Source organism: Nicotiana sylvestris, chromosome 9 (assembly GCF_000393655.2).
Source record: "Nicotiana sylvestris chromosome 9, ASM39365v2, whole genome shotgun sequence".
Lineage (NCBI taxonomy): Eukaryota > Viridiplantae > Streptophyta > Magnoliopsida > Solanales > Solanaceae > Nicotiana > Nicotiana sylvestris.
The window spans coordinates 38,943,273-38,968,480 of NC_091065.1; the positions used below are offsets into that span (position 1 = coordinate 38,943,273).

General features: G+C 38.5%; 1 protein-coding gene across 1 annotated transcript; it reads right to left on the reverse strand.

The window, feature by feature from the left end:
• Nucleotides 1-23,757: 23,757 nt before the first annotated feature.
• Nucleotides 23,758-24,468, reverse strand: LOC138877472 (uncharacterized). The gene has a single exon (XM_070157082.1). The coding sequence runs from the start codon at nt 24,466-24,468 to the stop codon at nt 23,758-23,760; it is 711 nt and encodes a 236-aa protein (XP_070013183.1).
• Between the last annotated feature and the right edge of the window lie 740 nt (nt 24,469-25,208).

Sequence of the window (25,208 nt, forward strand, 5' to 3'; positions counted from 1 at the left end):
TTTGAATTATTTGAGTATTAAATTGGCTAAATTTGAGTAGTTTGGAGGCTTGTGCTAAAGGAAAGGCAATATTGGAGAGTTGATTTGTGTTGGAAAGAGGTAAGTGTCTTGGTTAACCTTGATCTGAGAGAATTAGGATATAATTGTGTATATTTCCTATGTTTATATATATTGAGGCGGCTTATATGTAAGGTGACGACTGTACATGTGTTTGTTATGGGTCAAGCATGCGGTAGAACTAGCTTATTTACATCTTGTTGCTTCATGAAATGTCTTCATGCTTTAATTAAATTGTACAATTCCTTGACTATTCTTATTCATTTCAATAGTTATATTGAGCTTGTTGTGATATTGGGTAGTAAGACTATTGAAATGTTGTTTTGGCTATTGGTGCAAAGTGATGACAATTTTTCATATGGCGAGTTATGTTAATCACTCTTCTTGATATTGTTTGTGCTTCCACCTTGCTTGGTACTGCTTTATATGTTTATGCTTGGTGAGAAAGAGTGAATTGCACGAAGGGTATTTTCGTGCTTGTGAGGAAAAGTGAATATGCATGAAGGGTATTTTCGTGCTTATGAGGATGAGAGTAAAAGCACGAAAGGTGAGGTCGTGCCATTTGATTGTTGTCTCTTATTCCTTGATTTTACTATACGGATTGAGAGCTTGGCTATGTTGCTTCATGGTTGTGTTGCTAAATTACTTAGAATTGAATTGTTGTGAAAGGCTTATTTGGTGTTATTTTGAGGTTATAGTCAATATACTCCTTAGTTATTTCTTTCATTATTCCTCGTATTATTTCTTCTTGATACTACTCTTGTTATTCACTTGTTACTTATTTACTATCTTACTGTCTACTTTTCTTGTTCTCTTAATTGTTATGGCTCTCGTTGTTTTTACGTTACTTAATTGTACAAGTTTATATGTAGGTGTCTTGTCTTAGCCTCGCCACACCTTGTCGGGGGTTAGGCTTGACACTTATAGAGTATATTGGGTCGGTTTTACTCATACTGTGTTTCTGCACTTATGCAGGTATTGTTGTCGAACCTAGTAATACTCAGATGACGGACTAACTGGTGATTTGAGGATACTCGAGGTAGAGCCGCACTCTCGTACTTGGAGTCACCTTTTTTTATAGTTCTACTTCTGTTTATTTGCTTCAAATAGTGTATTATTTATTCAGACGTTGTACTTAGTAATTTTGTTGACACTCATGTACTCAGTGGCTCCAATTCTAGGAGGTGTTAGATGGTTGTTGGTTTTAGTTGTGTTATATATTATTGGGTTATATCCTTTATTTATGATTTAATATTATTTTATGCTAATATTGTTCCTTTGGTTATGTTAAGTGCTGGCTTGCCTAACCAGCGGTATTAGGCGTTATCTCAACCCTTTGGTTGGGAATTTAGATCGTGATAAGTTGGTATCAGAGCACTTGGTTTAATAGGACTTACGAGTCATTAGCAAGCTTGTTAGAGTTTTGAGAATATGTATGAAGACGTGTGTACTTATCTTCTAAAGACTATAAGGCTTTTAGAAAACTTCACTTTCTTTCTTTCTCTATCGTGCGATTTTGTTCTATTCTAAAAGTTTGAATATTTCTTCTCTTATTCTCTCACAGATGGTGAAGAGACGTGTTTTAGCTACAACTGATCAGGAGCCGGAGCCCTAGGTCATAGCCGCTATGAGAGGTAGAGGCCGAGGTAGAGGCTGGGGTAAGGGTAGAGCTAAAGCCCAGCCTTGGGCACGTGCATCTGCACCCACAGCCACTTACGCTCGTGTTAGAGCAGTGTTAGTTGAGCCTCAAATTGACCCATATGATGAGATTCCAGTTCAGGTTGAGCCACTATGACCAGCATTGGTCCCAAAGGGGTTTATTGCTATCAGGTACTTCAGGATGCCTTGGTCCGTATAGTGTGCCTTAGGGAGAGTATGGCTCATGTCAGTGTGTTTCCTAAGGCACCCCACACTTCACAGGTTGGGGGAGGAGTTTAGACTCTCTCCACTAGTACCCCAGAGCAGATGGACTAGAGATATTAGACCCCAAGAGTGTTATCAGTTGGGATATTCAGCCTATCATTCCCGCACAGCCTGAGGTTAGGCCTGTTATGTCAGTTGATGAGCTAAAGAGGATGGTCAAGTTCCTGAAGTTTTCTCCTTCTCACTTCAACGATTCATATTTTGGACCATTGTCATGAGATATTACGCAATTTGGGACTAGTTGAGTCCAACGTAGTGGATTTTACCGTCTTTCAAATCATGGTTTAGCCAATATGCAGTGACAAGTTTATGAGATGGGTAGACCAGTAGGATCACCTCCTCTTACACGAGCTCAGTTTTTACTGTTCTTGGAGAAGTTTATTCCCCTAACTTAGAGAGATGAGTTCCGAAGCCAATTTGAGCCTCTTCAGTAGGATAGTATGATAGTCATCAGTATGAGACGAGTTTTGTTGATTTGATTCATCATGCAGCTATCCTGATTCCTACTGAGAGGCAGAAGGTGCAGAGATTCATACATGGTCTTGATTATGGTATCAGACTTCAGATGGCTAGAGAGGCTGAGACTTTGATTTCTTTCACTTAGGTGGTTGAGATTGCTAGGAGGATTGAGAGCATTCGAGGCCAGGGGAGAGAGACAACATCTGATAAGAGGCCTCGTCAATTTGGAGGTTTTAGTGGTTCATCGTTTGGAGGCAAGGATCATTTTTGTAGAGGTCATGCTACTCGATCAATACAGTTAACACTCCAGGTTTTACGTGGTACATTAGGTGGCCATGGTGCTTATGAACCTCATCCCGAGCAGACAGTGTTCAGTGCACCTTTAGCTCCCATTAGTGCACCTCCGGTAAAGTGTTTCTATGGTGGTCATTCTAGTCGTCAGGACACATATGAATCATGAACTCATTAAAAATCATTCTCAAAAGTTATCTACTCTGATATAATCTCCAATGCACCACCAAAATGAGTCGAGCGACTTGTGCTCCATTAGCACAAAAACACCTAAGAAGTAACCTCATTTTTCAGCAACCGAGTGAATCCCTTATCCAAGCACACTACATCCACAATGAATAACAAACCCGAATCACTCCATGATTTCTACATACCCATAAAATCTGATACATCATGCATCCAGAAATTTCCTTACTCGAGTCATCCTCGAAATCAACCTCTTCAAGTCATAACCGATCCATAAGTATGCCTCAAACCAAAACTAATATAATACATGACCATGCAATCTAATCGTCAATAGAAGACTCCCCCACTTGGCTCGAAGCCATTGAACACAACATCCGATAACCTACAATATTCTTACTCCATCACTACCATAACCTTGCACTGTAATTCAATTAAGCCCTTTATAAGCTCACCTAGTCCTAATCATAAGATACCTCAAGTCATCCACTAAGGGCATATCCATCTTCGCGACAGTCGTGTGAACTTATTGAAGCGATCCAAAATAAAATTGCAATACATATAACCCATTAGTAGAGAAAACCATCCACCGAAACATCATAAAGTCACACATCCGTAAATCACCTCGCAGGTGATACCCCACCTACTCAGCCTCAAACCAACATCTCTCTACGACCCCATCATGGTCGCAACTATTATGCAATTGTTAAATCCTCTAGAGTATGAACTCGTCATCAAGACATAAGAATCTTCTTCATCCCACAATGAGAAACTAAAAGATCCCTAACACACTCATAACTCAAGACTTTACAACACATCAAGATAGAAATCGAGCCTCCATATTCCTTTCACGTCCCAAGCAAAAATCCTTCTCATCACATCCAAATTATCTAAGCATAGTCCTCAGTCACACAATACTACTTATATAGCTATCCAACCACTCACTGAGCCATCAACCACACTATTAGGGACACTACCGAACATATAAAGTCCAAAAGCACATATTCATATAATGGAAACTACCGAGCCCAAGCTACGGTCTAAACTTGGCTTCAAGTCCTCTAGACTGGCTTATCTCCACAACACGGAGAACACATCTCGCACCTTATCCATGACATCACAAGACAACAATGCACGATCGATATCGAGTGCTCAATATAATATACGAGTGGATGGAAGGAATTTAAAGAGATACGCTTCAAGCTAAATCAATGTTGCACGATAAAGAAGGAAACACGAGAAATTTCCTACATGTCTTGTAGCCTCTCGAAGTTGTGTATGGACGTCATCATACCGATCCACAAGACTCTACTAGACACTTGCTCATGACTCGTAGAACCTGTGAACCTAGAGCTCTTACCAATTTGTCACTACCCAAAATTCACCTAGTCATTATGGCACCTAACCCAACCCGCTAGGTAAGCCAAACAATAGTTACACAATTCTAATGTACATAAGTAAGAAACCAACAAGTAAATATAGTTGAATTCCCTTATAATAACTCAATGATTGGTAGTACAAATCATAAGCTGCTAAGATTTAGATTTGCAAAAGATATAAAATAAATACAACCTCTGTTTGGAATGTATATAAACATAAATTCGAATATAAAACTACCAAGGACAAGTGGTATCTATATCCGGAAGGCATCTATATTTTCATTGCCATCTCCTGTCATCCATAGCATCTCAGCTCCAAGATCTGCACACAAGGTGCAGAAATGTAGTATGGGTACAACTGACCCCATGTACTCAACAAGTATCATAACTAACCTCGACAAGGTAATGTCGCTCCCCCTTTTTCCTCGCGGAGTCCAGGTTTCGACATTTCATTAGGAACAACTTATTTCCTTTTGGGAATTGGGTATGGAATTTGAAGAGTCGCCACCTAAGGGATTTAAGGTGCGCTAGGGCACCTAAAAGCAAATAACTCATAAACCGATTTGCATTACTAGAGATTGGGTAAGGGATCTAAATAACCTTGAGATGAAGGTGTTAGGAACCCCTCGAGGTCCATAATGGTGGGTCCTGGCCAAACTCGAATTAGGTGAATCAGTCTTATAAATAGATAAAGCAAATTAGACAAATGGATATTTCATTTAAAACAAGGAGTAAAGGGGTCCTAGGTTTTTTAGCCTATAGGATCACTTTTGTGCAATACTTGGTAATCGTCCCCAAGTTGGGGTGCTACACATAGCATTAGCGCACAGGTCATCATATCCTTTACTACCCAATTACTCTCCCCTTAGTGGTTATATAAGTGAATCTAATTAAACGTACTCTATGCGTGCATTACCCGTCACTTACTTATGGTCCTGGAATTGTTTAGGACTTCTAATTAAGGTGGATCTAGACCTTCCTATAGTGCTTAAAGGAGAAAAATCTAAGCGATAAACAAAACACATAGGACTGTCAGATAAAGGGAATAATTAAAGGCTCACATTTACCTCCACAAATAAGCAAACAATTGCACGTCTCAAACAACAGGATTTCAGATATTTCAAAGGATCCTAGAGCAAGATATCTAGGTGAGCATGACAAACAGAATATATGCAACATTGTGTTAAAGCGAGGTAATAGAGAACTAATCAGTTTGCCTACTGATTTTAAGGCTTGCTGAATCTGGGAAATTCACAAATAATTAAACAAAAGCACAGTTTTACAATTTGCAAGATTTTAATTATCCTACAGGCTTGCCTAGGCATGGATCTGAGATGTCCTATAACATGATATCTAGTCGTAATCAGAGTCTTAATAGGCGAACAAACAATTTTAAACAGGTAGATTTTATTCGTTATGTCCTACAAACATGTTGTCTAAGTGTTGAACATTGCGGGATTGATTTTATACGCATTTATCTTTATAAATATGATATCTAGGTGTTGGGACTGTTTTTAAAACCTATTCTTATAGACATGGTAGTTACTGATTTTATACGATATTGGCATGGTATTTAGGTGAATGCAATAAAAACCTAAAGCATGGTTTTTTAATGCACATAATGCAATGAACGTGATTATTAGGCAAGATTAGTAGCAACTTAGCGACAGGATTTCTAAGTGGACATGATTATGTAGAACTTTTAGAAAGCAGAAGTTTCAGAAACAAATGATGCACCTATAAACATATTCTCTAGTGCACAAAACAATCTATAAGCATGGTTTCTAATTCAAGTAGACAAGCATTATGATCCTAAGAGCATGATTTCTATTGCAAGCGAATAGTCATAATAATCATAAGAGCATGATTTCTACCCGATTTACCCACAAAAATATATAACAAATCCATCCCTTTTACTAATATTCACAATATTTGTTTACAAGAATTATTATTACAGACTATAAATGAATTACAAAAATAAATAATACTATACTATAGGGAGCCTGGATAGGCCCAAAGTAAACCTGGAAAAAAAACAGGCCTTCAAACAGTCCAAAGTACCATATCTCATAGTGTCCAAGAGAAGGTATCCTGGTGTGTCAAAGTTCCCAAGGGCCTCAGGGACCCGGGGCAATGCTCACACAAAGATCCTTTTAAAGAGAAGTAGTTTTTGTGCATTGTAAAAGGGCCAGCCCCAGTGTGCTAGAGATCGGAGTAATCTCATAGATTCCTAGGCAGTACATACACTGGAGGGGCAGAATCGTAAGTATTCTAAGAGTAGGAGTGAAAGTGCTTGACAGAGTAGGAATAACTTTAGGAAAACAATATGGAAGTAAAATAGTTCAGGAGGGAGAATAGTTTGAAAGTGAAAACATTTAGGAGTGAAAATAGTTTAAAGGTGAAAACATTAGGAGTAAAAATAGTTTAGGAACATTCTAAGAAAAGGCTCAGCCAACCAAAACACACAGAACAAAGTCACCAAGTTTCAAACCCAAGATTCACATTAACCAACTTTAATTTAGTTTATTAGTTAACCCTAGGTGGGCATACATCATGCTGAGAACATTCGGTAACACAGAGAGGGAGCAGGGGTTGGGAGCACAGAATCCTGAATCAGGAGCACATAGAAATAGGGTGAAAGAAGTCATGCTAGTTAACTGGGACATAGAGCAGGAAGGGATAGATAACAATTCACTAGGACATACTGATTTAGGGTCTAAACAGGAATCACTCAAATCTAACAGTCATACTTAGTGATAGGGTAAGCATACTAACTTAATACAAGAGACAAGAAAGCATAGGATTTAAGCACTGCAATAAACATGTTGGTTAAACACAGTGAGATATAGGACGAGATACAAATGTAGTCATAATGAGTAATACAGAAAAGGCCAAGGAAAATACTAATTCAATTACACAAAGTAGCCATACTAGTTGGAGTTACAGGACAGGTAAGACAAAAGTCTTAGACACAAAGTAAACAGGTTGTTTTAAGGCAATATTGGATACTCAAGCAGAAGTGACATGTTGATTGAAATAATGAACAAGAAAGAGTGAAACTTAAGCATGCTGACAAAGCAGTAAACGGGAAAGAATATAGAATTACGTACATAGGCAATTAGACTAGTGCAAAAGAGACATGGACATTAACAGGAATAGAGCAACAGAGAATCACATAGGCTCAACTTCATAATGACATTAGAGATAGAAATATACCAGTTAAGGGAAGTAAATAAGAGATAAAAGGTATAAAGGATTCAGTAGTCTAGCCTTGGCTTTCAGCCGGCTAGACTAGCAATGAGCACAAATAACGGAGAGATGAGAGCAAAATATATGTGAGTGTGAGTTTTTGGTGAACTATATTCGTCTTTTGAAGAGGCAGAGTGAGAGTGTATATATAGCACTTAGGGAGTAAAATAAATAAGGTAAAGGAAATCACAGCTCAATTAATTAGAATCAATCAGCCAATTATAGAATCAATTCCAATTGAGAAATCCGGAAAATACCCTCTTAATTGGGGAGAGTCAGTTAACGGTCAAAACTGGGGTTTAACTAAGGTAAGAAATCAATACCATACCATATAGGGAGTCAGTCAAATCCCAAATCGTTATGATATTTAATTAAGGCAAGTATAATTAATTAAGAACACAAATACGGAAACAAGTAAAAATCCCAGCAAATAATAATTTTAACGGGACAATTATCCGAATCCCTAATAGTAATCAATCAGTAAAAATCTCAAAGAATACTGAATTTAACAAGAAAGATTGTTCAAATCCCTAATAGCAATTAATCAAGTAAAAATCCCAAAGAGTATTGATTTTAACAAGAAAGATTGTTCAAATCCCTAAATAGAATCAGTCAATATGACTGGTTCACAGAAATAAACATAGTAATTGGAAAAATTCGAAGAAATCAGTGTCACAAATAGAAACATTTGGGGGTTTAAGCATAGACACAAGAATAAGTCAAGATAGTGAAGAACAATTAGTTTAAACACTGAAAAGTTAGAAAAAAACCTTTGAAGAAACATCTGGGACGAACCCTAATTTAAGAAAGAGTGAAATAAATCGAAGCAGTTGATTAAAACAAAGATTTTCAAGGGAAAACACCCGATAATACTCGAATCATTTCAGATCTATAAAGATCTGAACAGATTCAAATAATAGTAAAACTAGGGTTTTCAAAAATAGTAGAGGTAAAAGAAAATCGGTCAAAAACTATGGATTCACACTAAAAAAATAAGAGGAAACCCATACTTATAAATGAGAAAGGCCACAGATAGGCCTATAGACAAATTTTTTCAAGAACCAGGTTGAATCTCCGTGAGATTCTCTCAAGGATCTATGTAATCAAACAGCCATGGGGTACAGAAGGCTGGTAGTGGCCGGAGAATGCACGGAAACTCCATAGATGGGAGCTTTTCGCCGGTGACGGCAATTAGAGTTTAGGTTGGGTTGAGAGACAATTGGAGAGGCTAGGGAAACCAATGACGGCAGAAATGAAAGAGTGAGGGGGGGCAGGGTTAGCTGTTGAATTATAATGGTAAGTATTGTTGTGGACCGTTGATCTAAAAGATCAACGGCCACGATTAAATGGGGTTATTGGATCGGGCAGGTATAGATTGGACCTGGGGTTGAAATTGGGCTGGTCTATTAAGGGGTTTGGGCTAGTTTAATGGGTTAGGTCCGAAAATAAAAGGAATAAAATGGCTACTTGTTAAATACCCAATTAATTGATAAAGTAATTTTAAAAAATAATTAACAGATTATAAAAAATTATTTTCATGCCTAGAAATGTTTTAAAACAATTACTTAGTATTTTAAAAAATACAAAAAGCTATTTTCTGGTAAAATAATGTAATAATGCATATGTGGGCTATAATTGCAAAGTTATTGCAATTATAACCCAAAAATGCAAATGTGGCTATTTGTGGAATAATTAAAATTAGTACAAATATAAATGAGAAAATTAAGCCACAAAATTATTATAAAACCATTTGTGATGCAATTAGTAATTGTTTATATAAATAAAATTACTGGGATAAATTAATTAAAATCCTTAAAAATGCAGAAATTATGAAAAAATATTAATTGATGCTCATGCATAGTTTGGAGGTATATATGTATTTTGAAAAGATATTATAGGGAAAAAATGGGTATCAACAGTTGTCCCTCTTTACTTAGGAAGGATGAAAGAGTTGTCGGGTAAAGATATGATGGCCAATTTTGACCGAGTAAGATGATTTGAGAGACTTAGGCCGCACTCTGATTTCCGAGATGCCTACATATCCCTGGTTTTACAAGAATCAAGTCATGTGTAGTTTGGGGTTCATCAGCGAAATATACCGATGAAGTTACCACAAGGACGGACACAAGGTTTTGGGGTAGGTGCAAAGGTTGCGGTCAAGTTTGAGACGGTATGAAGGAACTGGAGCAGGATTGCTCCTGTTGGGGTAGCGGTTTTCTCATCGGATCACCTGCAAGTAAATATGTACTACGAGCATATATCTGTGCATAAATTTAAATATGATGCAAATTCCCTTCGAACCATGAAAAATTGTCTTTGGATGGTTGAAGATGACTTCTTTAGACTATGATGTCCTGGGCCATGAGTCGGTTAGTGAGGGATTCACAGGCCATGAAATGATGTTCTTGGACCATGAAAATGGTGCCTCCGAACTATGACGCCTTTGAATGATGATATGCAAGTTTGAGAGATCCTCAGGCCATGGCATGGTGTCTTCTGGCTATAAGGATGATGGCTTCATACTATGACGCCTTCAGACAAGTAGGCGATATTTAAACCTATGATGTGAAAAATATGATGCTAGGAGCAAAAATACAAGGCTTAGTCTTGTATGAAGTTGAGGGTAGAGCTTAGCCCAAAAGAAGAGAAAATAGATAGTGCGAGGGGAGACAACGCTTAGTCTCGTGCAAAGTTCGGGACAGGGCTTAGTCCCATGCAAAGATTGAGATAGAGCTTAGTCCCATGCAAATAAAGGGCGATGATTAGCCTTATGTAAGATATGGAGGCAGGGCTTAGCCTCGTGCAAGATCGAGACAGAGCTTAGTTTTAGGTTGTATCTCCTCGAGTAAACTGGGAGCTTCTTTTGCGTCAACACATCTTAACAACCCTAGATCAGGAGTTCTTCAATGCAGGGTCCCTCCGCTTTGGAAGAAGTGATTGGACAACCTCCGCAACGTGCATTTCTGAGTATGGTTTGCCTGCTCTGGATATTCTCCTCTCACCAAATATTCTTTGATGTCGTGGAACCAAGGTTTTCCATCCATTTTTTCTTCAACATAAGCACAGTATGCTGGCTGGTTATAGATTTTCACCGTGATGGGATCGATGAAATTCTTGTCTAGCTGTTGTATCTTGATGATAAAGTGGCCAGTGCATCTGCGAACTCATTTTGAATTTTGGGCACATGTTTGAACTCTATCTTTGTGAATCTCTTCATTAACTCCTGCACATGATACAAGTATGGCAATATCTTGGTGTTCTTCATAGCCCATTCCCCTTGAACTTGGTGTACCAGAAGATCCGAATCACCAATTACCAGCAACTCTTGTATATTCAGATCGATGACCAGATTGAGCCCTATAATGCAAGCTTCGTATTCTGCCATATTGTTGGTGCAACGGAATCTAAGCTTCGCAGATACAGGGTAATGTTGGCCTATTTCTGATACCAAAATTGCTCTGATGCCCACTCATTTGAAGTTTGCACCTCCATCGAAGAACATTCTCCAACCGTCGTAGGCTTCAGCAATGTCTTCTCCTACGAAGATACTTCTTCATCGGGAAAATACATTTTTAAGGGTTTGTATTCTCCTCCCACAGGATTTTCGGTAAGGTGGTCTGCCAATACTTGTCCTTTGACCGCCTTCTGAGTTACATAGACGATGTCAAACTCACTTAACATTATCTACCACTTAGCTAATTTCCCAGTTGGCATGGGCTTCTAAAAGATGTACTTCAGAGGATCCATCCTGGATATGAGGTACATGGTATAGGCACAGAAGTAATGCCTCAATTTCTGAGTCGTCCAGGTCAAAGCACAGCAGGTGCGTTCCAACAGAGAGTATCGTGCTTCATAAGGCGTGAACTTCTTACTCAAGTATTATATGGCTTGCTCCTTACTTCATGTCTCGTCATGTTGTCCCAAAACACATCTGAAAGCTCCATCCAATACATATAGATAGAGTAACAAAGGTCTCCTAGGTTCTGGCGGGACTAGGACTGGTGGTATGGATAGGTACTCTTTAATTTTGTTAAAAGCCTTCTGACAATCTTTGGTCCAACTCTTCTTAGCGTCTTTCCTCAACATTTTGAAGATGGGTTCACATATAACTGTAGATTGTACTATAAAGCGGCTGATGTAGTTGAGACATCCTAGGAAGCTCAACACGTCCTTCTTGTTCTTTGGTGGCGGTAACTCTTGAATAGCCTTAACTTTGGAGGGGTCCAACTCGATTCCTTGGTGGCTGATAATGAATCCCAAAAACTTCCATGCAGGAACCCCGAATGCACATTTGCAAGGTTCAGTTTTAGATTGTACATCCTTAACATGTCAAAGAACTTTCTCAAGTCTATTATGTGATCCGCGACCCTTTTGGATTTGATGATGACGCCGTCAACATACACCTCTATTTCCTTGTGTATCATATCATGAAATATGGTTGTCATGGATCTCATGTAAGTAGCCCCGGCATTCTTTAGATCGAACGACATCATCTTGTAGTAATATACTCCCCACAGTGTGATGAAAGCTATTTTCTCTGCATCTTCTTCATCCATCCAGATTTGGTGATATCCCGCGAAGCAATCTACAAAGGATTGGAGTTCATGCTTGGCGCAATTGTCGATCAGGATATGTATGTTTGGTAGTGGAAAATCTCCTTGGGACTTGCTCTGTTTAAATCTCGATAGTCAACACATACTCTAACTTTCCCATCTTTCTTCGGAACTGGTACAATGTTGGCTAACCAGGTCGGGTACTCAACTACCCTGAGGACTTTGGCTTTAATCTGCTTAGTGACTTCCTCCTTGATTTTCAGGCTCATATCTGGTTTGAACTTTCTGAGTTTCTGTTTTACTGGCGGACACATTGGATTGGTAGGCAATTTGTAAGCCACTATAGATGTGCTCAGACGGTCATGTCATCATATGACCATGCAAAGATATCCTCATATTCCTTTAGGAAACGAATGTACTCTTCCTTCTCTGGCGGTGATAAGTGAATGGTTATGCGAGTCTCCTTGACGATTTTGGCATCTCCCAAATTTATTGCTTCGGTCTCGTCCAGGTTGGACTTAGTTTTATTTTCAAAATTCTCAACTTCTCTGACAACTTCCTCAGGTATTTCATATTCTTCCTCTGAGTCATTATCCTTATGTTGTGTTGTCTCATTACATGTCACAGTCATCAGTTCATTAGGAAAAGTAATAATAACGGTATAGAAAGAAAAATGTAAAAGATAATAATGGATAATAAATAGCAATGCATTGAGTAAATTTTGAAAATATCCAAAATAAGTACGGCTCGATGAATCGAGCAATTATTTTGAAACAAAATGTGTCTTTAAAACAAAATTACTGAAAACATCTGAAATGCCTAGCATGGCTATAGAAATAAATCAGGCTAAATGCCAGCTACCCAGGGACTCGGCGAGCCCGGGATGGTGTGGCAGTCCAATTCCTGAGAACAGCTCCCTTCTCAATAGTCTGAATGGTGAGACCTTCTTCCTCCTCCTCCTCAATTATCGCACTGTAATCTATATCCTCGTCCTCTAGGAACAAATTCTTTAGCCCAGCTAAAGTTTCTTCCTCTACAGTTCCCCATATTGTATCAGCCTGGAGAAAAGTCTGACCCAAATATGGCACCGGTTGCTCGAGAGGGTAATAAGGATTACGCCATGGAGGCAACCAATCATTGTACTCCTGCCAAGTGTATGGGTATCCCAGCCCGAAATTTGTGCCATGATGTTTCAACTATATCGGCTTGGTAATGCCCTGGAGTTTCTTCCCAATGTTACGCCCCGCAATATTACGTCAATATTACGTCCCGCAGTATTATATTACGATGATGTTATGCTCTGCAGTAATATATTACGATGGTGTTACCCTCTGCAGTAATATATTACGATTGATGTTACGTCCTGCAGTATTAAGTTATGACAGTGTTGTACCTGACAGAATTACATTACGGTGATATTACGCATCGCAGTAATACGTTACGACAGTGTTGCACCTTGTAGTATTACATTACAATGATGTTACGCTTCACAGTAATAAGTTACGACGATGTTGCACCCTGCAGTATTTTACGTTAAATTTGTCGTAAGGTAATTGATATCAATCCAAGGAAAAGATTATTTGGGGATTATAAGGATTATTCAATTTCACAAGTGATTGTAAATTCATAAAGGTGAAAGGGGGAGCAAGTCTAAGAAAACGAATTTTGTCAAAATTTGGCATTTTGGGATAAAATACGGCCCTAGCTAAAATATCCGGTATTTATGGAAAAGTACTACATGGCCATGATAGTAAGGTATACAAGGTATATTAAAAGAGAGTACTATTTAATTAAGTTGAGATAATTTTTAAATTATACGGGTAATTGATTAATTACCGGGTAACAGGACATTACCCAATTAACTAATAAGTGGATAGGAATTACACCTGGCAAGAAGCCACAACTCAAAAAATGACTAAGGGTCTTATTTACTTAGGTAGCTACCTATGGACACTTGGAATTACATATGAAAAGACTTAATTTCCAAGTCTTATCCATTTCAGTCTTGGACAAAGACAAGAACGTGTAACACAAGTCTTAAATAAGACTTTTAAAGTCTTATCCATAAGTTTTAAATAAGACTTTTGATCATTTTTTTGGAAACTTAGTAAGCCATTCATTAAGAAATCACATTCTGTCTTTGGATTGAAACCAAAGACGTTAGAAGCATACCATTTTGTCCAGCATTCAAATCCAATGTGAATTATAAGGAATCCAAACGTTATTCCTTCTAAAACTCAAAGAACCAGAAACATTTTCCTCTCAATTTCAAGGGATTCAGTCAAAATTTCGTTCAACATATTTCATGGAAGCAGAAGCTTCATTCCATTCAAATAATTCTAGGAACAGGTATGTTAAGGCTATCCCTTCTTTCTTTTGGCATAATCCATACGATACAAACAAAATGTGCAAATGCACAAATTCCATAAATGACTCTATTCATAGAAGTAATAGAGATATCTATGTTCTTGAATTTCTATGTGTCATAATATTTTATCATCTATTCATGGGTCTCAGAAAAATATGAAAGTTGAAAAGAGTTTACTTTATGATATTACTCAAAGGCAAAATGGTCTTATGATATTTTGAAAGATTTTATTAACATACTTTTCATGCATTGCATTCATGTACATTGACCTATGACCAGATAGAGTTATATATGCATATATATGTATATGGGATATGGGTAAGGTTATGGTGTTATATATGCACCACCACCTGATCAGCTGGTATACAATGATGATTTTGCCCACAGTGGCCGATATGATATGATGGGATACCCTCAGAGGCTGATGATGTTATGAAACATATACATATGCATGACATGACATTCATACACATATGCTTGATGCTAAAAGTAATTTACGATTTACAAAGTTATTCAGACTTAAAGGTTGAGTCATGTACTCTATATTTCTTCCATGTCTCTTATGTATTTAGTTTTGTGCCTTACATACTCGGTACATTATTCGTAATGACGTCCCTTATTCCTGGAGACGCTGCGTTTCATGCCCGCAGGTCCCGATAGACAGGTCGAGAGCCCTCCAAGTAGGCTATCAACTCAGCGAAAGATGTTGGTGCGCTCCATTTACTTCGGAGTTGCTTGTTTGGTTAGTATGATTTAAACGTATATTGTTTGGTATGGCAGGACTCTGTCTCGACCTTTATGATATTTATGTATTCTTAGAGGCTTGTAGACATATGTCGTGTACGAGAAAGATTGTACGGCCTTGTCGGTCTATGTTTTGAGTTTATAAATGATTATGTTGGCCTATTAGGACCGTATGTAACGTGTATATGATGATGTAATAAGGAAGATACATTATGTTGGTACTCGGTTGAGTAAGGTACCGGGTGCCCATCGCGGCCCATTGGTTTGGGTCGTGACAAAAGTGGTATCAGAGCAGTTCTATCCTAGGGAGTCTACAAGCCGTGTCTAGTAGAGTCTTGTTTATGGGTGTGTCGTGCACCACACTTATAAGCAGGAGGCTACGGGGCATTTAGGACTGTCACTCTTTCTTCTTACTCTAGATCATATGGTAGAGATTACTTATACGAATTCAAGTCCCGAGCTTCTATTTTTATTCGTAATAAGACGATGCCTACGTTCAGAAAGATGATCGATAAGAGATATAGTTGTGGAAGTGTTGAATTAGAGGAACTCAACTTTGTATCATGCTTATGATAAGTAAATGTGAGGTCTTCAGCATATCATGTGTGTACTGAAAGATGTAAGCCTCTTGATAAGGAGCCTTAAGGCAAGAATGCCTATCCACCTTTATGGTGAAAGATAATGAGAGATTAAGAAGATAAATACAAGTTTCAACAAGCAAAAGAAGCAAGATGAAGAAGGGTAAGAGGCGCCCAGTTAATAAAGGTTAACAACGTTTATAATTGAGGTAGAGGAACATAAGCTTTTTGAGTTATATTCAACAGTAACAGAGGTATATACAATTGGTCACACCCATTCAGTTATGCCCTGTGGGGTCTAACAGGTATAGTTAAGAGAAGGATGGGATATCAAGATCCGGCTGGGGTTAGAGTAACCCAAATTGGTAAATGGATTACATTCATTTGTTGACATTTTTGAAGGGTATTACAAATGTGCCAATAGATCTTCTTGTGAGACACCCAGATGGTGCATCCTAGAATATTACGATTAGATGTGAATACTAGCATTCAGAAGATAGGCACTGAAAGCCTGGATGGGATAAATATTACCTTAAGTATGGCTCTCATCCCTAGTAGAGCAAGGATGTTGAGCAACCCAAAGAGCCATTGGATGGAGCAAAGGGAAGCTAAGAACAAAAGAATGTCTTATTCAAGTTTTTAGAATAAAGTGATAGGCATAAATGTTAGCGGGAAATAAAAAAAGAGTTAATGAAGCATTATGAGTGAGATGTGATACATGGATGACAACGATAGATCCAAAGATGACAATATTACAAAATCTATAGTTAAGTGAATGAAGAAACGAGAAGTGACAGGCCTTAGGACAACAAAAGAGTATAGGCCATACAATCATGTCCTCATTTTGAGAAATAAGTTCGCAACTCTAGCGTGGTTACCAAGAGGAAAGGTTAGACCCCAGAGTAATAGAACCAGTATGGATTGGTGAACAAGATAAACTAAACATGAATTAGGGACTAAGTGACTGATGATAGTCGCCATCATAAGAATTTCAGATTTTATTCCGCCAATAATAGAATGGACGACAAAATAAGATTCATGAGAAATTCAGAGAATGATCATTCAGAAAGACGCTTCCCTACAACAAGTAATGTGAGTAAAGTTCAGCTTAAGGGACTGTATGTACCAGTTATACTAAGTTTCACCCTCGTGGGTAAGCAATTTTGCTATCCTTGGTACGGAAGGATTACCGCAAGGCGAGTAAGGGATATCGATGATGTTAAAGGATGCCAAAGATGAAGAAGGGAAACATCTATAGGCAGGTCGTCGTAGCTCCAACCCTTAGTACTCCCCTAAATGGGGAATATGGAATGATAAAAGGAAGAATGCGATAAAAATGAGAAAGGGATGAGATTGCACTTATCCAAATGCTACAAATATGCTACGATTCTAGAATATTATGCAAACGCGACGTCAAGGAGAAGAAGTAAGGGTTCCTGACTGAGATGTTATTGATAATTAAGGAGCCAGTGCGAGACGTAGGTTAAGACCAAGGAAATAACCCAAAAAAGATTTCGCGGAATATTGACATGAGGATGGGCCAACGAGTAGTTAGTAGTTGATTCAGAAAGAGCCTAGGTATGGCTAGTCAAGAGAATACAGAACAAGACAGCAGGTCGTGGAAGATAAAGATAGTAAAACCCAATATAGTGAATTTAACCCCACTGTTATGACAATGTAATACATGAGAAATATTCAAATAGGAGTTAGGGTAGTTAAAGGTACCGTATGAGTGTTACGGAAATAACAGATAGTTCCACTGGGAAGACAGTCAAAACTTCAGTTCAAAAGCAGCCGTACGAGCAGATGAGTATGGAGGTAAGCAACTAAGGATAATTACAAGTGAGCACGAACATCAAAAATTCTATCGGGAATATGGTATAATAAGCTCGCATCTTTACAATAGTCAGAGGGTTTTCCCTAAGTACTACGATGAAAGACTAGCTAAGGAGATAAGAAAGAAGGTTTAAACCTAAGCACAACGACCTAAAGAGGAAATGGTCGTGTAACAACAATCTCGCAACAACATTGTAAGCATTCCAAAGGAAAGTGGCACCTACTGTGGCTAATGAACGGGAAGTAAGAGTTAAAAGTAATATTCGAGATCATATGAGTTGTATAAAAACTTTGGCAAGTGTGGGCACTAAGATAAGCTAAGTATGGATGCAATGAGGGGGCAGAAAGACCAGGAAAAGTAATAGCTTACGTAGAAATAAAGCTAAGATGTAACAAAAGAATTATTTGATCAATGATCCTGAGTTACTACTTTATGGATACACTCAAGAATTTGGAGCATTATCCAGACAACATATTTGTTGATAATCATACAGTCATAGAAGACTCTGATATAAGTTAAAAGAAATAATTGAGCCCAGGGCATAGATGAAGGATTAAATTGTTAGAAGATTGCACCATGGATATTCCATAATGCCTATGACAGTCTAAGGTAATAACTGATACCACGAGCCACAAATCGGAATATAGCTTAAGCCTACGTAAAGGCTGATCAGAAGGAAGGGGAAACTAAAAAATTATATCACCCAAGTAAATCAGGAGCCTGATTATTGGACCTAGAAAAATTATAGAAGTTGTGCTTGAGAACATGACAGAATCACTCTTAGTATTAGATGTTCAAGAGAAATAATACAACAACCATAATCTATAATGGCGCTACAAGGAACCCGGTTAGAAGAAGTACCAGCCCATAAAAAGTTAGTACGAAGCTCCCACCGGATTGTGTATGTACCAGAGGTGCGAGTATTATAAATGGATATTTATAGGTCGCAAGCTTAAGTATGGTAGAGCGACAAAATTTTAAGAAAACATAAGTAAGAATGAGGAAAGGTAAGTGAAAAGGTGACGAGAATAGATAAGTCCTCAGGATTAAGTCCATGAAAACAAGAGAGTTAATGGTTCCTCTAAGTTATTGAAAGTTCAGTATAGCCTGAATGAACTCAAAGGAATGTAATAGCATTTAGAAAGAATGAAATGCTGACCTAGTAATAAAATGAGGGGATAATTGTGACAGATAAAGGATGACGTTTGGGCCTTTGTTTGAACAATGATTTGGAAAAAAAGGAGAAAATAGAAGAAGAGAAGGAGAAAAAAAATTTCGCTGGCGGCACAAAATCAAGATACCCCTATAAGGTGAATCATATTGAGATACTATGAAATATGATTATGAAAATCACGTCAAATATTTCTCAATACAACGTAAGCCCTAGCGGTAAAGTATTACGTAAGAAGTTTCAAGTCTTCAAGTAAAGGATTATAGATCAACATTGAGGCGAATCAACAATGGTCAGATATAAGTTACAAAGTATGATATGAATTAGGCCATGATTCTTAAGACGAACGGTAATGAAGGGGCACTAAAGGACTGGGATTTATACTTAAAGGGTAGGCAACAAAAGTAACTGGAAACTTGGTAAGCATACCTCAGTAAAGGTAGATTGAAGCAAAAATTATGGTATAGTATAACCCATGTAAATGCAGTAAAGTCATGTGAATGGGTAACCATATCTATGAAATAAGATATGGCCATATTCGCAAGTTCTACAAAGTATCGAGCAAAGGACTTCAGTATACACATAGAGGCCCAGAGAGGCATCCTATTAAACCTTATATATGCAAAGTAAGGCCTACAGGTTGACTGAAAGATAAAAGGAAAAAGGAAGGATGAATCGCATAAGTGCACCTACAAAGCCAGGGTCATACAGGCTGCATGACATGAGGTAACAGAAGTTGCAAGATTAGGAAGATTTCGACCACAGGTCATGATATGGGCAAAAAGAATAAAGGAGGAAATACCCTAGACTTTAGATTTATTCACAGAGCAACTGCTTAAATGGAAAGAAGAGTATTAAGGTATTCACAAGAGTTATAAGTTACGAAAATGATAAGAGCATCAGTCAACATTCGAGGACGAATGTTCCAAAGGGGGGAATGATGTTACGCCCCGCAATATTACATCTTGCAGTATTATATTACGACGATGTTATGCTCTGCAGTAATATGTTACGATGGTGTTACCCTCTGCACTAATATATTACGATTGATGTTACGTCTTACAATATTAAGTTAAGACAGTGTTGTACCCGACAGTATTATATTACGGTGATATTACGCATCGCAGTAATAAATTGCGACAGTGTTGCACCTTGTAGTATTACATTACGGTGATGTTAAGCTTTGCAGTAATAAGTTACGACGATGTTGCACTCTACAGTATTTTATGTGGAATTTGTCGTAAGGTAATTGACATCAATCCAAGGAAAAGATTATTTGGGGATTATAAGTATTATGCTATTTCACAAGTGATTGTAAATTCATAAAGGTAAAAGGGGGAGAAAGTCTAAGAAAATGAATTTTGTCAAAGTTTGGAATTTTGGGATAAAATACGGCCCGAGCTAAAATACCCGGTATTTATAGACTAGTGCCATACAAAGTACTACATGGCCATGATAGTAAGGTGTACAAGGTATCTTAAAAGAGAGTAGTATTTAATTAAGTTGAGATAATTTTTAAATTATACGGGTAATTGATTAATTACCAGGTAATAGGACATTACCCAGTTAACCATTAAGTGGATAGGAATTACACCTGGCAAGAAGCCACAATTCAAGAAATGACTAAGGGTCTTATTTGCTTAGATGGCTACCTATGGACACTTGGAATTACATAGGAAAAGACTTAATTTCCAAGTCTTATCCATTTCATTCTCGTACAAAGACAAGAACGTGTAACACAAGTATTAAATAAGACTTTTAAAGTCTTATCCATAAGTCTTAAATAAGACTTTTGATCATTTTTTTGGAAACTTAGTAAGCCATTCATTAAGAAACCACATTCTGTCTTTGGATTCAAACCAAAGACGTTATAAGCAGACCATTTTGTCCAACGTTCAAATCCAATGTGAATTATAAGGAATCCAAACGTTATTCCTTCTAAAACTCAAAGAACTAGAAACGTTTTCCTCTCAATTTCAAGGGATTCAGTCAAAATTTCGTTCAATATATTTCACGGAAGCAGAAGCTTCATTCCATTCAAATAATTCTAGGAACAGGTATGTTAAGGCTATCCCTTCTTTATTTTGGCATGATCCATACGATACGAACGAAACGTGCAAATGCACAAATTCCATAAATGACTCAATTCATAGAAGTATTAGAGATATCTATGTTCTTGAATTTCCATGTATCATAATATTTTATCATCTGTTCATGGGTCTCAGAAAAATACGAAAGTTGAAAAGAGTATACTTTATGATATTACTCAAAGGCAAAATGGTCTTATGACATTTCGAAAGATTTTATTAACGTACTTTCCATGCATTGCATTCATGTACATTGACCCATGACTAGATGGCATTATATACGCATATATATATATATATATATATATATATATATATATATATATATATATGTATGTATATGAGATATGGGAAAGGTTATGGTATTATATATGCACCACCACCTGATCAACTGGTATACGATGATGATTTTGCCCACAGTGGCCGATATGATATGATGGGATGCCCTCACAAGCTGATGATGTTATGAAACATGCACCTATGCACGACATGACATTCATACGCATATTTCATGAAGCTAAAAGTAATTTATGATTTACAAAGTTATTCAGACTTACAGGTTGAGTCATGTACTCTATATTTGTTCCATGTCTCTTATGTATTTATTTATGTGCCTTACATACACGATACATTATTCGTATTGACGTCCCTTTTGCCTGGGGATGCTGCATTTCATACCCGCAGGTCCCGATAGACAGGTCGAGAGCCCTCAAAGTAGGCTATCAGCTCAGCGGAAGATATTGGTGCGCTCCATTTGCTTCGGAGTTGCTTGTTTGGTTAGTATGATTTATACGTATATTGTTTGGTATGGTGGGACTCTGTCTCGACCTTTATGATATTTATGTATTCTTAGAGGCTTGTAGACATATGTCGTGTACGTGAAATATTGTACGACCTTGTCGGCCTATGTTTAGAGTTTATAAATGATTATGTTGGCCTATTAGGCCCGTATGTCATGTGTATATGATGATGTAATAAGGAAGATACGTTATGTTGGTACTCGGTTGAGTAAGGTACCAGGTGCCCGTCACGGCCCATCGGTTTGGGTCGGGACAACCAAGCCCTTTGTCGGGTTCATACCCAGACCATGCTAGTATGCTTTCTATTTTGTTACTCCACTATTTGTCTTTCTCAACTGCATTAACATGTTCAATATGGTGATAAGTTTCCCCTCCTATCCTTCTTCTATTCTCGATAACTAGGATAGTTTGACTGGTGTAAATGGGGTTACTCTCATCTCCGTGAATGATCACCTCCTTATGATTCCATTTGAACTTCACAGCCTGGTATAGTGTGGAAGCCACAACCCCAGCAGCGTGTATCCAAGGTCAACCCAACCAAAGATTGTATGTAGCTGATATGTCGAGCACTTGGAATTCAACATCGAACCAAGTTGGCCTCATCCGTAGGCAAAGATTAATCTCCCTAATCGTGTCCCCTTGAGACCTATCAAATTCACGTTCATACTTCCTGCCTGTATCTCATGGAAATCTTTGCTCAATCTTTTCAGAGTAGTCAACGGACAAATGTTGAGGCTTGAACCTCCATCTATTGTGACCCTAGCAATGAATTTGTCTTCAAACTGTATCGTGATATGCAGTGCCCGATTGTGACTTAACCCTTTAGGTGGTAATTCATCCTCGTGGAAGGTGATCTTATGATATTCCAGCACTTGCCATACCATGTTGTCCATTTCTCCGCAGGTGATATTGTTGGGCACATAAGCTTCATTTAACACCTTCATCAAAGCATTCTTATGCGCCTCTGAATTTTGCAATAGTGACAGGATGGATATCTGGGCGGGGGTCTTGTTTAAATGATCGACGATGGAGTATTCCCTCGCCTGTACTTTCCTCCAAAGATCATTCAGTCCCATTTCAATGACAGGTTGCTTAGTAGCAGCCTCCTTGCTCAATCCTCCCAAATGTTCGGGTGTATAGATCCTTCCCGTTCTGGTCATTCCTTGTGCAACATCAGACTCTTTCATCTTTGTTTTTCCTTTTTGCCTAGCTTTGGCAACATAATCCTAAGGTATGGCGTTGGAGTTGAAAGAAGGCGTGGTTGCTACTGTCACTGTGAAAGGTGTGGCCACCTTTACCTCAAATGGAATAGGTGTGGCTGAAAGTGGAGCTACCTCTACCTTAAATGGAACCGATGTGGTTGCCTCAACCTCAACTGATGTTTGCGTCTGCACCACAATAGGAGTGAGTGTGACTGTAGGTTTAAAGTCATCGCTTTCTCGAATAAGCCCAATTTACCCCTCAGGATCCTATTCTTCATTCGTCTCTATCACATGTACCCCATCACCCCTATGATTTGGGAGAGGATTGTTGTGGACATTGAGCGTAGCTTCCTTCGCCTGTATGACGTTGTTATCAATCAATGTCTGGATCTTATCTTTCAATGTTCAGCATTCGTCAATGGTGTGCCCCTTCATACCGGAATGATATGCACAGGTTTTGTTTGGGTTGACCCATTGAGATAAATTCTCTATTGCCCCAGTAGGAATAAGGGTAACATAACCGACAGCCTTCAATCTTTCGTATAGCTGGTCGATGGGTTCAGCAATGGCAGTGTATTGTTTGGGTGGTTTGCGATCAAAGTTAGGTTAGGGTTTCTGGTAATTTGGACGAGTTGGAGGTGAATGATAGTAGGCTGGTTGGGTGTTATAAGTATGATAGGCGGTGGCGGGTTGAGAATATCTGGTAGATGAGGGTTGGTATCTGGGTGGAGGTGTTTGGTATATGGGTGGAGGTGTTTGGTATGTGGGTGGAAGTGTTTGGTATATGAGCGGGGACTTTGGGCCTTGAGCCACCACTACTGCCCCCACTTCTTTCTTCTTTGATATGCTACCTATTTTCAATGCTTTATTCATGGCCTACAGTGCCTCGAAATTTGTCACTATCCCGCTTTTGATACTTTCTTCAATTCTTTCGCCGAGTTTGATAATAAAGGAGAACTTGTGATTCTCAATGACTACTAGCCTTTCATAATACTGTCGGTCTTGTGCCTTGACAAAGAACTTGTTCATTTGTTCTTCTTCTAGTGCTGGTCTGACCTTGGCTGTTTTCGACCTCCACCGAGTAGCATACTCGCGGAAAGTCTCGGATGGCTTCTTCTTTAGGTTCTGGATATAAAAGACGTCTGGTGCATTCTCCGTATTGAACCTAAATAGGTCCATAAATTCTGATGCTATGCTCACCCAATTGGCCCACTTCTTAGGGTTCTGGCTTATGTACCAGGATAGGGAATCTCCGATAAGACTTCTCATGAAGAGCTTCATTTGGATCCTTTCATCTTCTCCGACCCCCACGAGCTTGTCACAGTAAGTTCTCAGATGAACTTTGGGATTTCCCGTTCCATCAAACATTTCGAACTTGGGAGGTTTGTAACCCTCCGGCAGTTCTACGTCTGGTTGTACGCACAGATCCTCATAATTTAGACCTTCTATCCCTTTACCTCCTTCAACACCCTGAACTCGACTTGTCAATTTCTTGAGTTCCTTAGCCATGTTCTTGATGAGCAGGTCCTTCTTAGCGGATTCTGGTGCATATGAGATTGGTTGAGTGGAGTGAGGTATGGTTTCCATGTATATGGGGTTGTTTTGGTGAGTGCCAGGGATTTGGGTGTAGTGGTGGTCATTGGTTGAGTTTTGAGGATCGGGAATGGGTTGTGGTATGATCTAAGGGGTGTGATAGGTAGTGGTTTATGGGTACTGGGTTGGTTGATGATGATGTTGTGGAGGAGTTGGTCTCGGTAAAGGATTGGGATTTTGAGGTGGAGTTGCATATTGATGTGGTGCGGGAGGATTTTGTGGATGCTGGTTTGGTGTATTTTGGGGAGATGCTGGGTTTTTGGTATTTTGTTGGTTGATGTCGGGGACGTTCAGGGTGAGGGATAGGTTTGCTAAGTTGCGGACTTGCTCAAGTTCTCCTTGTAACTCCAGTATCTTTTGTTCCAACTGCAAAACCAAGTCATTTGGTGCCGGATTACTTCGACCATCTGAAGTTTCCGCATTCTCAGTGTTTTTCTTTCGAATACCACTTAAGTCATTCATCTTAGTTTTTCCTCTGCTATTCGTATTACTTGGATGAGGGGGAGGTAGAGGGCTTCTAGATCTGGTGTAATATGTTGATGATGTCAATATGTGCGAACCAACCCTAGGGGATGGGAATAATAATAAGAAGAATAAAGAAAAACAAAAAGTAAACAAGTCAGTAAGGATTCTGAAAAGTTTACAGTATTTAAACATATATTGCGGGAATGTAAATTCGTGTCCTAATTTGAGAGCCTCGTTGTACCCGAGGTAGGTCTAGCGACAAATAGATT